Here is a 17,605-nt window from a genome sequence, read left to right as displayed (position 1 = left end):
GGTTGAGCATTTCTTAAACCTTTAATTCATTTCTTCAATTCCTTGCTTTGTATTGATTATCTAAGTGTGTAGCTTTCTATTCCATTACTTGAATCTTGTTTATGAAAATATTCTTGATTAAAGTTTGGTTTGAAACTCTTGTTATGCTTATGTATTGAATGATTTTTATTGCTATTGAAGTGGGTCTTTGTTGATTTAATTAATCTCATTCTTGAATGCTTCCAAAGGGATTAGCTAACCCTAGGACTCACCCATTTACTTAGATTGAGCTCGGAAGAGGAAATCTAGGTTGGAAAAGATTAATTAACAAGAATTTGGGTCATTAAACCCATCTAATAACTTGAGCTAGGAATAGGATAGTTACTTGAGATTCAATTGGTTGTGCTTGATATCACACTCTAAGGCTTGGAAAAGCTTAGAGTGAAATTCATTGATTTGGTTAGAAGACTTTCAATGAGATTTTAGAAACCATTATCTATTAACATAAACCCGCTCTTAGTTGTGAAATCGTGAAATACATTGGATCGTTACTTGAGTGTAATCTCCTATTATCCATGCTTGTGGCCATTGATCATTTTACTTGCTTTCTAGGATAGTTTACATTTCGGCATTAGTTATAATATTCTCCAAAAACCAAAATATTATCCATTGTTTGGCTTTAGCTTAGTTGGTGAAAGTTCCTTACTTTCTTAATCGCCTAGCATGTTGTTCCCTGTGGGATCGACCCTGACTCATAGTTGGGTAAAATATATTGCATACGACCGTGTACACTTTCTCTTTGAGGAGTGGATTTGGACGTTATCAGACATTGAGAAGGTAAGAAACACTATTCTATAAAAGGTATGACAAAGCACACATGTGGCCTAGATTATGGGCTCGTGGTCTGAGGATAGTTCCGGAAACGAGAGGTTTATTGTTATATCCCGCGTTCGAGGTTTGTTCTGCAGCGGAGGTTGTGCTCGGGTCCGAGAAGTGTTCCGGAACGAGTGGTACATGGACACCATGGGTCCCCTGCAGGTCATGACTACTGAGCTATGACATCAGATAGCATGTGTGTACATCGAGTGGGGGTATAGTGGTAAATGTATCTCCGTTGCAGTTGACATGTTTGTGATTCTTGGTAATTTGTTGTGATTGTCGGCGGTTGACTTGTTGTGATGTATTGATATTCGTGTATGATTGACTTGCTTGTTTATTTTATTGATTTCATAAGATATGCATGATACTAATCTTAGTCGGCCTATGATGCTTATCGGTACATAGTGATTGTACTGATACTAATCTTAGTCGGCCTTGCTGCATTCTTTGAGTGCAGATTTTGATATAGATACCGCTACTCATCCTCACATCTAGTGTGGAGGATATTTGCTGACAGATTTTGGGGTGAGCTCCTTCTCATGCCAGGCTGCCCGAAGATCTTCTACTTATGATGTCTTTTCTTATTGTGGACATTATGGATATTTATTAGGCAGATTTCAGTTCTTAGACATCTTTTTGGCTTAGAGTCCTGTACGATGACTTTCGGATTTTAGGGATTGTAATAGCTAGAACTTCCGCACTTACTACAGTATTTATGGCATGATTTACTTGTTTCTTTTGTTGTTAAATAAGTAATAATTGTTTAGCCTGATTTATCTAAAAATCGTATTGAATGGATTAGGTGGTATGTATGTTGGTTTGCCCGTTAAGATTTAGATGGGTGCGGGTCATGACGGGTTGGGTCGTGACAGCATCATTATATATATGAAGCGCAATGGACTAGGGTTTTTTAAAGAGTTTTTATAAAACTTTTTTGGTCCAAAAGTTGTTACAAACGTTTTTTGGTCCAAAAATTGTTGCATACTTTTTATATATCTAATTTGCTCTCAATTTTTATACAACTATTAAAATTATGCTTTTTTTTGTGAAACTGTTTGTCTCATGCTCAAATATGAAATTTTATCCAATACCATCTTAAATCTTCTCAAAACTCCTCAAATTTGAGATTTGGACTCCACAAAAGATCACAACAAAATTCAAACCACCCACTTGAAACAAATCAATCCTTTGCAATGACTATCAATGCAGTATTTCAAATATTCTTTCGACCTAGAAGACGGAAGAAAAGTAGCACGAAAATGACTTGAGAGAGGGGAATTATTTTTATTAATTTTTTTAGAAGGTAAAAATATACATGTTTTTAATTTTTATTTTGCTTTATTTATTACTTATTACTTTGAATCAATTAGCAATTCTCAAACTTTTGAAATTAATATTTTAAAGTTATATAAATAGTCTTATATTAATCATCACCAATCTTAAAAAGGATTTACATATTGAAGAATTAATTAACACTTAAAATTTAAATCCTCAATTAATAAGTCTTGGTAATGCCTTTTAAGAGCCCTAAGGTTTCCAATTCCACCCTTTGACTCTATGGTATCCCGAATCTCAAGTCTCCTTTCGTTCTTACTATCTGCCATCATCGCTCCCTCATCATAACCACGGCCAGCCTACCTCCACCCTCGATCTCCAAGGCCGTCAATTTTCCTACCCTTCTTCTCTTCTCCTCCAGTGGAGGCTGCTATTGAACGTTAAAAATCTAAGGTGAATTCCATCTAATGTTCGGTAATGTTTTCAAAATTTTGAAGGTGCAATTCCTTGATTTTCCGAATGTAATAAAAAATTTTACCAGTATGTGTTTGTGTTAGAAATTATGCTCATATAGAGTTGCAATAATAGAAATTGAGGTTTTTGCCACTGACATTCAATGGGAAATTTATGCTATAAAACATGATTTTCACACCTCAATCCCACCAAACCAGCTCACTGGGAAAACGTATGGTGAAAAACAGGTTCCTGTTGAAACACTGAGAAATTTCCTAATTTTTCCATGAGAAAACATTACTATTTAGGTTTTCTCACCCACATTCAGTGGGAAATCAGTGAGAAAAATAGAGATTTTTTAGGAGTGTTGTTGTTTCTATATACAAACGAAAGCTGATTTTAGCTCTATTTGTCTGATAGGTATTGCTTTTCTTAATTTGTTAATTTCTTCCCCTTAAAATTGGTTAAAAAATATAAAACTAAAATGGTTTAACATATCTTTAGTTGGTGGAGCAAGCTCCTTTTAGGTAATGAGCACTACTGATATAGTTTCAATACGTATTAGGGTTATTTGATTGTCTTGTTACCTCTTGTACTTTCATGTGCAATGACCAATTAGGTAGGCCACTCTTTGACTTATTATCTGGTATTTTTTTTACTGCAGTATTACTAATATCATAAACTTATTTCACGAAAAAGTTGGATGAATATATGCCCACGCAGCTTACAAAGTGTGGGATTCTCATATATTTGATGGAATGATAAAAGTCTATGCAGATACAAAATCCGGTTGTCCATAGTAATATGCCATATATGGAAACTGAATTTTAGTAAGCTCGAATTTTCATATCCTAGAAGACGTACGAATGTAAGTTCGTTGCATCCATCTGGTGGGTGAACCCTTCCCCTAACTACCTCAATTTGATACAACATGTGAAATAACAATATGTAAACACACTCCAACAATCTAAATATTAAAACCAATGCGGAAGAAATACTTTTATTATAAGAAATACTCAAAACCTGGTTTAGATTCGTACAAGAGCTTCTAAGAATTTTACAATTTGAAGTAAATAACAGACTCAAATTGGATACAACTTCTGTTTAAGGATAAGGAACAACAAAAATCTAAGAAGAGACTCTGGGTTGCAAGATCTCAAATAGCTCACCCAAACACCTCTGACGAATGCCTCGAAACGATCGCAAGACTCTAAACATCACATGTAAACAACTCTACCCTCCACAAGGTGTGGAGCAAGAGTAGTATGAGCATAACACAAGGCTCGTAGGTATCATAGGCCGACAATGGTTAGTTCACGCATATAAACTAGAAGCAATTAACAAGTAAGCAGATAAGTAATCAAACACAGTCACAAATCTAGCAAATATGGAAGTCTTGTAGTAATGATAGTCACAAGGGATTTCAATATCTCAGGTTATAAGCCTAGGTGGAAATATCTAAACTCGAGTCCATCAAGCCTCTAAATAAATACCTTAAAACCAACAACAACTCAATAATTCACTAATCAAGAATCAATCAGAGAATGTGCCATGCAATGACATGAATAGCAATTCAAATTGAGCTCAATGCAATGCAATGTCATGCTATGCAATGCAACAGTCACCTCTCATGCTCCACTATCGTACACACATGATATGGCAATGCCTCATAGTCATGACCTATGGAGGACCCACGAAGTCCATGTAACACTCTTGCTCTCTAGTAGAAACCTCGGAAGCTATCAATCATTCTCAATATTCGGCAAAGACCTCGGAATCTCTCAGTCACTCGTCTCACCATCCAGACAACATAAGAGTAATATGGAAGAATTTCATGCATGATATCAGTCTCAACAATATCACCAATATGCAATCAACAAGTACAAGTCATATCATTGTCCACGGTTCAATCATTAATATTACCCTACCCTTTCATATGATGAGGGAGATAGTATGTGACAGAGATACAACTAGATGATAATCACATCAAATAACATATGAAATATGAGATGCATGCCTCGTATGAAATCAACCTCAATAATCACCGCAATCATAGGATCCACAGATTCATACAAAGAAATGCAATTTGATACTCAATTTCTCAGTAATAACCTTCCTCTTCCATATGACAAGTAAGATAACGAGAGAGAGAGAGAATTATATCATGTAAGAGGCTCTCATTAGAAACATCACCCAAGTTTTGCACTAGAACCTAGTTCACCTATCCTACTACTCAAGGAGTCATCTCTCTCAGATGCTCTGGCTTTGTTTTCCAATTTGCTCCTTTGCGTAAGCTTCTCATGAGTGGCCCAGTGTCTGTATAGATTTTCTCATAATGGGTAGACACCACCTGGCCTTCATACCTCTCCTGCGAGTGGCTGAAAATAAATCGACTAGCCTATACCTTACTTTCTTTTCAAAGTTAGTAGCAACCTATTTGCCATGGTGGGGAAACCATACACACTTTTTCTGCAAAGCAAATTAATGTCTGAAATTAGGAATGAATCACGATAAGTATAGTGTTTGACTTATAATAATAAATTCAAATATACCTTAAAATCATTGAAGATTTGTTGCTTGAGCGGCTTAGGATATCACCCCCCCACCCCCACGTCGGGTACGCTGGATTTAAAAGATCGCCAATGGTGTCTGTAATTATCTTCGTAGTCTCCGGGCCTAGTAAACCTGCAATACAACAATTCAATATTAAGAGATTAAATTAAATAATAAACTGATAAAGATAATCATAAAACGTAAAAGATAAATCAACATGAATCCCTCAGGTCCGATGATAAACCTCTGGTAACCCACCGACAACCCAGATTGTAAAGCATCCTTACCCTGTTCAGCAGAGTGATGCACAGTAGGAATGTCGGGATCAAAGTTACTGTCTCGAAGGCGAAGACCAAAAATATGAAATGTGGAGTGGCGGATTTTTAAAATAAATATGTTCGGTCCATTAATTAAACATAATTGATACTACTTCTACTACTGTTTAAGATAAAGATGGTTTAAGATAAATATTTATCAAATATAAATATTCAAACTGATAAAATAAATTGGACCACCCGTTGCAAATTGTTTTTTTTTTTTAATTTGCAAATTGAGAAAGCTGAATTATATCCTTCATTCAATGCTAAATTAACCACTTGTTCTAGGTAAGAAAAAAAAAATTCTATCTTAGAAAACATTTAAATTTAAAAGTCTTAACATTAATCGAACTAACTTCTATTAAATCATATACAATAACTAATTAAAATTGGAATATTCTATCCAAATGTGAATTTCTTAAAGGAAATGAAATATTTGCAAGACATAATTCATTCAAGCATTCAGGCATAAATGACCATATCATCAAATAAAGAAAAGAAAATGAAGAGAAAAACTTACGAACTTGGGGATTCATTGATTCAACTATGAAAATCGATGAAGAGGATTCATGTGGAAAACTAGTTCGATCATCATCATCGTCGTCATCCTCTTCTTCATTGTTGTAAACTCCCTTCATCTCAGCCGCACTAGGTTTAGTTACGTTAAGAATGAGAGTGACTGGTGAAATATCATTATATAAATGAGGCTCAAGGGAGTAGGGTTTTCTAAGTTGTTACAAAGTTTTTTTTGGGTCCAAAAGTTATTACAATTTTTTATTTTTGGTCAAAACCTTGTTACAAACTTTTTGAAAAGTTTGATTTGCTCCCAACTTTTGTATAAATATCAAAATTGTGCTTTTTGTGAAATTGTTTGTCGGGATTAAACAATTTGAAAGAAATAGAAGAAACAAGGCTTTTTTTTTTTTGGTCCAAGAGAAATGAGAGTAAAATTTTCGACTTTTCTCACTTGTGATCATGCTTTCTGACATGAACTTCCTTAGAACAAAAAAATTAAATTTTTTTAGTAAAAATTATCAATATTCTCTAAACTTTTTTTTTTCAAATTATAAATCTTATCTTTCAATGTCAAAGTTATCTTACTTCTGTGTGGAATTGTACTATATGACTTCCTTCTAAGATTACTTTTTGCTAGATTGAATCAATTTGAAGGAAATAACAAGAATGAGTCTTTGTTGTTTTATCCAAACGAGTTAAGTGCTTGGAGGAGGATTTGTTTAGAAGTGCCTCAACAAAGGTTTGTTATTTCAGTTCTGTCCTTTATGCAGGGCGGCTCAACGGATCTCGTGGCCTAAGGCGAAATCATATTAAGAGGTCCTTAAATTTATTTTATAAAATGTGTACACTAAAAAAGAAAGTTGCATTCTAAACAACCAATAATCATTTAAGACAAAAAGAATAGCGATTAAAAAAAAAAGGGGGAAGAACAGAACAAAGAATAAAGTGGTGGATTATCTGATGTTGAGGTCCAAACTCAAAGTTTTATAAAAAAAAAAAAAAGGAAGAACAGAACAAAGAATAAAGTGAAAATTTTGATTTGGCTGTCATCATAGAAAAGAAAAAGAAATGAACATATATAACGTAATAGTCTAAGTTTTAAGCATTGACGGTGTCAAAAATACTTACACCTTCTGATCAATTTTAACGATAATTGTAGTTCATATTATTAAGTAGCACTTATTGGTGAATATCCAAAATAAATTGTAAATAACCTAATATAATATTTTAAATCACACTAAAAGAAAACCGGTTCGTGAATGGTTTTTGTTCATGCAGTTTTAGAGAAGATTGTAAAAGAAATTCATTATGCTGTCGATGTATAAAACTTAATTCCTTTATAAAAAGGATAAAACTATAATTGTTGAGTAAAGAAAATATACTAGTTAATGAGTGAAGAAATTATCATAACTTATGAAATTATTTGTATAAAATAACCTTAATCAAATAACAAAAAATATACTATAACACTTTTATTTATAATAATTATTTTTATAGATTATATAGTATGTAATAATAATAATAATAATAATAATAATAATTAAAAAAAATTGGGGCCTTCAAATGTTGGGCGCCTAAGGCAACGGCTTAAGTGGCCTAGCCTTAGAGCCGCCCCTGTCTTTACGTAGTTGTTTACGTGTTTTTGCAATAATGGAAAGACGATGACGACGATAACAAACACGTTAGAATTGATTAAATGAATCCTACTGACCATGATCCCCCTTTAAATTCGTCTCAGGCAAACATTATAGAAAACAAAAATAAAAATGGAAGTACTAGAAGTTCTCTATATTTCTTATATTGGCATAAAAATCATTAATAAGGCTAAAAGAATATTATGATGATGAAGATACATTCTATTTATTTTTCTTGTTGACTAAGCACTTAGAAGTAGCATTGCGTTCCATTAGCTTTTATAGGAATTGGGAAGTTGTACAATCTTTATGACTTTGAAAAGTTAATTGTCAGATCTAGTTTTGAACAGCAGGGTTTTGCAATTTATCTTTATTTAATTTATTTATTTTGATTGCATTTCATCTATTTTTTTTAATTAGTATTAGTACTCGGGCGATGCGCGGCCGGTGTTAAAGGAAATTAATCATGAGAAATTCTTATATGTCTTGTTGGAGATTTTAAATGAAAAGCCATTATTATCTTATTTCTCAATATAATAATCTTATAACAAATTAAAGGAGATGAAACATATAGGCATTCAATAAATTGACCAAAGATACATCAAGAATATAAATGAGGTCATAGGATAAATTTTATAAGACTTCGTACTATGAAATGTAGAATTAGATTTAACTCATGTCCTATATACCTTTTTTTCCTGATTTCTCTCACATAAAACATAGAAAAACAGTCATTGTGATCATCAAGTTAATCAAATAGGTACTAAATGAATGTTTAAACACAACATATAATTTAAGCCAAAAACTACTAAGAGCCTGTTTGGATTGACTTTTTTTTTATGTGTTTTTAAGGCAAAATAGCTTTTAAGCACTTTAGTTTCATGATGCGTTTCGGCAAAAGGAGCTTATTCCTTTCAGTGTTTTAAAAGGCGTTTTTGGGGCGAGGCGTTTTTGGGGCAAGGCGTACTAAAATCGCACCGAGGCGTATAGGCGGGGTGTAAGTATCTTGGGGCGTAAGCCCCAACCTTCGGGGCGTTCGCCTAGGTGTAAGCCCCAACATTTGGGGCATTTATTTAGGGCGTAAGCCTCGGGAACTTTTACAAATTTGAGCCAAAATTGCTTAATATTTTTTTAAAAAAAAGTTAAATATCCAGTAATTAACTCATAGTAAATTCTCAAACTTAATATCTTAAAAAGTCAAAAGTTTTTTCTAATCGTTTATCTTAGTTCATAAGCTTTTCTCATTGTTGTTTACGGAGTAACATATACACTTTACACCTTTGTATGCAAAGTAAACTACAAAGCAAATAGTTTTGTCCTTCAATTCTTACTATCATTCATGTTTGCATTTTCCTTCTTTATGCTTTATTTTCTTCAAGATTTTCTTAGCATTCTTCAATTTATATTTTTCAAGATAGTTTTTAGTTTTAGAATTTCTTTTGATATCACTCTAGTTTAGATAATGTTTTGAAGACTCTACTTTGACTATTTGTATTATAATGAGTATTAATTTGTATCTAGTTTTAGGTTTTAAAATAATAACTTTATATTATTATCAATTTTATCTTTGAATTATTAGGATAGAGTATCGTTTTGTCAACTCTAATTATGTTTCATCATAGTCATGTTATTGTGTAATGCATCTTTACATTCACTTTTTCAAGATTTGTTTAATAGTTCATGCATATGTTAGCATGTTAATAATAAATATATACATTTTTATACTAATTCTTTTTTATTTATACAATTTTAATATATTTTTTACTTATATTTTTATTTTATTAATTTAGATAATATTAAAAATTAAGTATCCATGGGGCTTACGCCCCGTGCCTCGGGGCTTACGCCTGGGCGAGGCATATGTAAAACGCCTCGCCTTATGCCCGTGCCTTTTAAAACACTAATTCCTTTTTTTCTATTTGTTTACATGGTAAAGACCTTATTTTTATAATATGACTTTTATCATCATCATAATTTATAAAAAAATCATATCAAATTCAAATAAGTCTTATCTTTCTAAATCTCTCAATTGAAATTATTTATTTGCATATGTTTTTTCTTGTTTTATTGCAGTCCTTACTTATTATTATCGTGTCACTCGTTACTTCTTCTTCTTCTTCTTCTTCTTCTTCTTCTTCTTCTTCTTCTTATTATTATTATTATTATTATTATCATTATTATCATTATTATCATATTTGTCTGTGCCTCCCATAATAATATACTATAGACTAATATGATTTGCCTTTTTCTTAAATAAAATTTTAATTTATATTTCATTTTTTATTTTATAACATTTAAATTTACCAATAATATTCTTGTGTATTACTTATTTATTAGCTTTTTTTTTAATTTTAGTTAAACTTAAAGTACCTTCGAACTATTTTTATGCCGCTCTTTCCATTTTATTTTTCCTACTATGATATTTTTTTAATTTAGTGTTTAATCCATTAATAGACTAAAAAAAGTGCATCCAATCACGTACATTATAATACTTCACCAAAATTTCAGTTGGTATTTTATTATTGAACTTTAATTATTATTATTTTTTGAAATTATCCCAGCTTTTAGAGGTATTTATTTATTTTGAAAGTTGAGAATACTTATAATTATTTCAAAAAATTAATCGAAACTTTATAAAGACATAATACCTTAATTGTTTTTTTTTTTAAAAAGGATAAAAAGACTTCTCAATTTTGTATTTCAACATTCCAAGAATGTGTGAAGCTTGCATATCTGCAAGAACGTCCATGATTGTTCTTTGTCATCTTGAGAAGGCTAATCAATTGACACCCGAAATCAAATAATAATAATAGTAGTAGTAGATAAAAGTAGTATGAAGAAAAATAAAAGTGAACGATATCTTTAATTAAATACTACCCAATCAACATGAATAAATACCTATTAAAGCATTAAAACTTAAAATCATGTAAATTATCCAACGGTATGTATTACCACCTAAATTTCTTGATTCAAAGTCAAGTGAACGACATCCCTAATCAAATGTTGCTCAATCAACATCAGTAGATTACTTGTTAAAGAATTGAGACTGAAAAATTATGCAAATTTACCAATTATAAATATTACCACCCAAATTTCTTAATTCAAATTCATTATTCAGAAACTTCATTCGTTGTTTTTTTGTAGCAACGAAATGAATTTAGAGAATTTACTCTTATTGTTATCTGGTTTTTGGTTGTTGTGAATGATTATAATTTACTTCATTGCGCTTAAATTAAGATAAACCATCGAGTATTTGAAAGCCAAAAACAACCAAGTCTCATTTCAGGAAACTAACCCAAAACTAAATCTCCTCCTTCTTACTCAATAACCCATTTTCTTATTGTAGCATTTATTTAAATGAGAAAATCATCTGAATTGGGATGTTTTTTAGTAACCAAAACTAAATTTTTCCTTGCATAATAGTTCTAATATGCAAAATCTTAAACTGACATTAAAGTGATATCAAAATAAAAGACTAAGGAGACAAAATTAAAGAAGTAAGAGCAAAAAAAAAAAAAAAAAAAAAAGGAATCATGATCGAAAAACATATAAGATAAATAACTAAACATAATGAATATATCATGAGAATTCGTTAAAAAAGGGGATTTTTTTAATTAATTTTGTTTTGTGGTTCAAATATTTAAGAACTCTCTTTCTTAGTATTTCTTTTTTTTCCATTAAGATTAATTGGAACTTTATAGAGACATAAAATAGTTAACTCTTTCCACTTACCTTAATTTTTTCCAAAAAATGATAAAAAGACTTCTCAATTTTGCATTTCAACATTCCAAGTATGTGATGCTTGCCTGCAAGAAGTCGAGATTGATAAGCAATTGTTTAATGATTCTCAAACGTCCATGATTGTTGTTTATCTTTCTAAGAAGGCTAATCTTAAACAACAACAACAACAACAACAATAATAATATAAGAAAAATAAAAGCGAACGGTATCTTTAATAAAAATATAGTTCAATCAACATAAGTAAATTACCTATTAAAGAATCGAAACTGAAAAAATATGTAAATTTACCTACTGAATGCATTACCACCTAATTTTCTTGATTCAAAGTCACAATTCCTAAGCTTCATTCGTTGTTTTATTGTAGCTTTATGGATCTATAATAAATAAAGATACAATAGTCAATATCGATAATCTTGCGGACTATAAGTAGAGCAATTTATAATGAAAACGCGATAAAATTATAGATCCACGACTAATATAGTCATATCATTTACATACCTAAAACTCATTATAGAATTGCAAATCAAGCAACTAGTTGCTACAATTTCTCAAACAAAGGAAGTGCACAATACACCAAAAAAAATTAACATTTTAACAATTCAAAAGAACACCAAAATGAGAACCACTTATGCATTCGTAGGCCAAAATTCAGATAGAGAAAACTAAATTTACTAAACTTCTCACTTTCATAACTTTCTTGTGAGAATTCTTAATTGAGAATTTTACATTCTTCAGATATAAAATTCTTAAGCGAAGAAGAATTAATTTTTCCATCAGTAGTACTTTTTCCATTCACTCACCCCTCTTTATATAGCATTCGTTTGGACTTTGTCTTTCCAATTCAAAAGTTTTAACCACACGGTTAAAACTTTGTTTTTTTGTTTTCAAATTCAATGATAAGATTTGATTTGCTTTGTTTTTCAATTCCAAAGGATTACCCAATAGCAATTTTCGGATGCTATCCTCATATTTAGCTTTGTAGTAATTAGTTAGTGATACGTCCAAATTATACCTCTAGGAGTAAGCGGTCGTCATCACGAACCGGTGAAGCCATCCTCGATCATAATCATCTTCGAGGTCGATTAGGCTTCGGCTCCCCCTGGGAAGCATCTGAACAATTCCCCCTCAGATCACCCGAGGTACATATAAATGAAGCAAATAGTCGGGGGTGAAAGCGACTCCGGCCGCATTGGCCAACTTCTCAATGCAATACACGAGCCTCCAAATTTGCGGGGCGATCTGCCCGATACATATTCGGTACCTGATAAGTTGGTATTTTACCAACTTATTTCTTCTTTAATCTTAGATTATTGCTATGTTTTGATTGAAAAAATAGTGCATTTAATGTCGTTTACTTCCCTTTTATAGGTTTATGTGATTTAGAAGTGATCGGAAGAAACCAAGTCAAAAAGAGGCCAAATTGGACAAAAACTGCACAGTTTTGCAAAACTGTCAAAAGTGGACAGTTTTGGAAAAACGGGACAGAACTGCAAAAAACGGGCAGAACTGCAAAAACTGAAATTTGGGGCATATTTTGTCATTTTTGGAACTTGGAAAAATTAGGCAATTACAAAAGGAAGACAAGGGAGCAATTTTATTCATCTTTTGCCATTTTGCAAGCTTGGAGTCTAGGGTTCATCTACACCACACTTTGGGGTTGAAGATTTGAAGATTTGGTTGAACATTTCTTAAACCTTTAATTCATTTCTTCAATCTCTTATTTTGTATTGTATATCTAAGTGTGTAGTGTTTATTTTCTTCACTTGAATCTTGTTTATGGAAATATTCTAGGATTAAAGTGTTGGATGAAACTCTTGTTTTGCTTATGTATTGAATGATTTTTATTGCTATTGAAGTGGGTCTTTGTTGATTTAATTAATCTCGTTCTTGAATGTTTCCAAAGGGATTAGCTAACCCTAGGACTCACCCATTTACTTAGATTGAGCTTGGAAGAGGAAATCTAGGTTGGGAAAGATTAGTTAACAAGGATTTGGGTCATTAAACTCATCTAATAACTTGAGCTCGGAAGAGGATAGTTACTTGAGGTTAAATTGATTGTGCTTAATATCACACTCTAAGGCTTGGAAAAGCTTAGAGTGAAATTCATTGATTTGGTTAGAAGACTTTCAATGAGATTTTAGAAATCATTATCTATTAACATAAACCCGCTCTTAGTTGTAAAATTGTAAAATACATTGAATCGTTACTAGAGAGTAATTTCCCTTGTATCTATGCTTGTGGCCATTGATCATTTTACTTGCTTTCTAGGTTAGTTTATATTTCCGCATTAGTCATAAATTTCTCAAAAACCCAAAATATCATTTATCGTTTGGCTTTAGCTTAGTTGGTGAAAGTTCCTTACTTTCTTAATCGCCTAGCATATTGTTCTCTGTCGGATCGACCCCGACTCATAGTTGGGTAAATATATTGCATACGACCGTGTACACTTTCTCTTTGAGGAGTGTATTTGGACGTTATCAGTACCGACGGCAGAAGTCCTCGATCACTCGATGAACAGGGAAGGTGCACCCTATGGAAAAGGGATAAGTATATGATAACGAGTAACCGGAAACATGATGATTTATTTTCACACCATCCCCAACGGGGAGGATGTCGACGTCTACGCCTAGATGGAAGTCTTCCCTGACCATAGTAATGGCCCTATCACCGATACAAGATTCGAAATTCTCCACCAGGTCGAGATGATGAAGAACTTTACAGTCGTTCGTATAGATAAAACCCGACGGAACAATGCCAGCAGCGATAGATTCTAACCCCCTATCAGAACCAGCGGCTCCAGTTAATGGTATGAACAAATGCTGATCTTCACCCTGAGTCAATAACGGTACGTAAGCCATGGTCGTGGAAGGTTTTCCTTAACGATAAGTAGTCACGCCCTGAAAAAAGAAGATTGAAGATCCGAGGAGTATTATGGGCTCAATACAGGAATAGCAGTAGGTTTTTGAGGAGGAGCAAAGTGAGATCTGAAGAAGTGTAGGAGCATGAAGGATGCATGGGCTTTATATAGGAAGAGAATCCAGAGGTACTGTAGCGTATCAAGGACTCTGCCACGGTGAGGTCTCCCAAAAGGATCTGGCGGCTAGGTAATGATGACCTAGCATCGGGCAGAACGAAATGTTGCACGAAAGGTCTTGTCTTAGGTAATAGGAGGCAGACCGTTCAGCTTTATTTGGGTCCATTTTCCGCCGTCAATAATTTTACCTTGGGAAATGGGGGGACTATCTGTATACGGGTAAAACCGAGGATACGGACATGCTCGGTTTCTCGATGTCATGGTTGTGCTCGGGTACGACCCGACCAGGTCATCGAGAAGGAGGCGTCGAATTCGGATTGGGGACCAGGCGTTATAGGAAGGGCGGTTAACTGCCATAAGAAGAGGATCGAAATATCCGCCCTCAACCGGATATTTCGGCGATGATCTCGGCAACAGCTGTCACAGATTTCTTTCCTTTGCTTTAGAATTGTATTAGGGTTAGGACTCCTCTACTATATAAAGAGGAGGTTTTCATCCATTGTAGGGGGTTGGCAACAGAAAGAAAGAAAGAGTTCATATCAAAAGCAAAAGAATTACTTGCATTCACCTCCATTTTTGTTTTTGAGTTCATTTCCATTATCCATCGTATACGTACTCAACATAGGGTATCGACCTCGGTTTTCATACCCGAGGCCGGACTTAATTAACATCTAGTCAGATCTGCTTCCTTATTCACTTATTGGTTTTCCTTGTAATCTAATATCAAATTGAACTTAGCCACATATCTTTGGCATCACGCATAAATTTAATTGTTCCCCATTTTAAGGTTAAACAGAACCTAACGGACGATACGTTCTATGGACTTGGCATGTGACAAGTTGAGATTTCCCTATTGAACCAAAATAATAGACTGTCGCTGATAGTCCCAAAAAAAAATACTTTGATTAATTGATTAATTTATTTTGTCCGATTAATGAATAAATAAATACAAATTGTATGGTTTCCCTGTACGTGTTCTTGGTTCATTCATGATGTCATCAATCAACACGAGAACTACGTCATATAGGGTCGTGTTGCAGAGTACTGTTTTAACGAAAAAACGTGGATCCAAAAAGAGTTCAATCACGAGGACAAATGATAGTACTGAAAAATTCATTTACATATTGAATAAAATATCCATTTAGCACGTGGGACAAGCTTGACATGGGGTAAACAATTATTGTCATTATTATTGTTATTGTAAGGTAAACAATTAGTATAATCATTCAAAGTAAAAAATTAAAAGCTAAGATGCCATTCAGCTAGCAAAGATTCTCGTCGTCCTACTCACAAAAAAAATAAAAAAAAATGCAGAACTAATGTATCAAACTGAAAGTTGAGGTATAGGTTTAAGAATTAATAGAAATTTTCTGTCCAGAAATTATCAGAGGGTTGGGTCCAAAATTGGTCAAAGGATTCTGTCTGAAAATTGTGGATGGATTTTGTCCAAGAAAAGGAGTCCGAAAGTGGTTCCAATGAACTGAAAATTGAAAGTTGTTCCATCGATTCTTCGTCGATCCAGTCCATCATTCCATTTAATAGGGAATCAGAACTGGAATATATATCACTTGATGAAACCTCCAGGGACGTTGATTGTAAGGTTGCTGGAGTATCCTGTTCTGAATAGAGTTTATAAGAAGATTGTTCATTTTGAGATCCTGCAGACTCTGAAGATTCAGTAAGTTGCTCCATTAACGTCGTTGATAAATTTGTACTTGTTATTATCGCACGTTTCTTAAGATGAGCATGCCAATGATTTTTAACATCGTTGTCTGATCTTCCTGGTAATCTTGCAGCAATGGCTGACCATCTGCAATAATTGAATATGTTAGGAACTTCAATAGTACTTGAAAAAGGGAATACAACCAATTAGTTTAACTAATAATATAATGTCTTGGTGCAATATATATACCTGTTTCCAAGTTCATTGTGTAATTTAATAATGAGTTGCTCTTCTTCATGACTATATTTCCCTTTGTTCAAATCAGGCCTCAAGTAATTCATCCATCTCAGTCTGCAGCTCTTCCCACATCTCATTAGACCTGCAAAATTTCAAACAATAAATTACTACTAAGAATTTTCTCTTCCATAAAGCAAAATAGAAAAGAAAAACAAAAAACAATTCGCCATAAAAGAAGTTAGGGGATCCGATCCATATATACTTACCAGCATATTTAGGCAATTGTCGCCAATTGGGATGACCAAATCTTTCAACATAAGCTCTTAGTTTGTTGTCCTCATCTTCACTCCATGCACCTCTTTTTATTCCATTTTTGTCAATAGATGGAGTTCTCACCATTTTCTTTGCAATTACTACTATTCGATCTCTCTCCTTTTTTTTTCTTTCTTGATTTGATTTCTTTCCTTAAAATTTCTGTCTGACTAACTTGCATTCTAAAGCTAGCTGTCTTATATATGGCCATATAAGGGCAGCAGACAACTGAAGCCGTGTTTCTGATTAATTTATCCCTCAACTAAACCAAACTAGAGTTTGTTTTGTATTCAGAATAAACAATTAATGAAAAACCCAAATTATATAACTTGCTAGGCTTCAAGGTCAAGGCATCGAATATCCAATAAAGAGACTGCTTTCAGTGTCTTGACTCTAGTGATACGCTTTCAACACCAACTTATAAGATCCGGAAGACGTGTTAATCCATTTCTTTATTATCTAGCTAATTTGTTACTTCCTCCGTCCCAATTTATTTGAAGGTTGACCTGTTTGGGGAGTCAAACAGTTTTTTCTTTGACTTAATTTTAACTATAGATTCTTCGAGTATTTTATAATGAAATTTAGATATTTGAAAACTATATAAAACGTACTATAAGTCTGCATAATTAATAATTCACAATATATAAAAAAAAATTGAAGAAAATCGTAGTCAAAGAAAGAGTTATTTGACTCCCTAAACTGATCAAACTTTCAAACAAATTGGGACGGAGAGAGTACTATTTAACTGCATAGCTTTGCTTAGGCTTCTATCACCCTATTCCCCAGAAATTAACGTTTTATTGGTAAATTTTCTATCAAGAAAAGTCAATCGTTTATAAGCTAATGTATATACTACTCTCTCCGTTTCAAAAATATTGTCTTACTTTCTTTATTAGTTTGTTCCATAAAGATTGACACATTTTTATATTTATAAACAATTTAACTTTATGAGATAATTTACAGCCACACAAATATCTAAGACTTGTTTTGGATCACATGTTTCAAAAATCTT

General features: G+C 32.9%; 2 protein-coding genes across 2 annotated transcripts; both read right to left on the bottom strand.

The window, feature by feature from the left end:
* Positions 1–4,147: 4,147 nt before the first annotated feature.
* On the bottom strand, positions 4,148–6,134 carry LOC132618103 (uncharacterized). The gene is made up of 3 exons (XM_060333159.1): positions 5,977–6,134; positions 5,139–5,271; positions 4,148–5,055 (listed from the first exon to the last, which is right to left on the bottom strand). The coding sequence occupies exons 1-3, from the start codon at positions 6,092–6,094 to the stop codon at positions 4,992–4,994; spliced, it is 315 nt and encodes a 104-aa protein (XP_060189142.1). The 5' UTR covers positions 6,095–6,134; the 3' UTR covers positions 4,148–4,991.
* Positions 6,135–15,500: 9,366 nt separating this feature from the next.
* LOC132617898 (transcription factor MYB58-like) lies at positions 15,501–16,737 on the bottom strand. The gene is made up of 3 exons (XM_060332966.1): positions 16,548–16,737; positions 16,294–16,423; positions 15,501–16,191 (listed from the first exon to the last, which is right to left on the bottom strand). The coding sequence occupies exons 1-3, from the start codon at positions 16,678–16,680 to the stop codon at positions 15,738–15,740; spliced, it is 717 nt and encodes a 238-aa protein (XP_060188949.1). The 5' UTR covers positions 16,681–16,737; the 3' UTR covers positions 15,501–15,737.
* Between the last annotated feature and the right edge of the window lie 868 nt (positions 16,738–17,605).

The sequence above is a fragment of the Lycium barbarum genome, chromosome 11 (assembly GCF_019175385.1).
Source record: "Lycium barbarum isolate Lr01 chromosome 11, ASM1917538v2, whole genome shotgun sequence".
In the NCBI taxonomy this organism is placed as follows: domain Eukaryota; kingdom Viridiplantae; phylum Streptophyta; class Magnoliopsida; order Solanales; family Solanaceae; genus Lycium; species Lycium barbarum.
The sequence above is the reverse complement of the archived record's forward strand: the minus strand, read 5'-3'. Positions and strand labels throughout refer to the sequence as shown.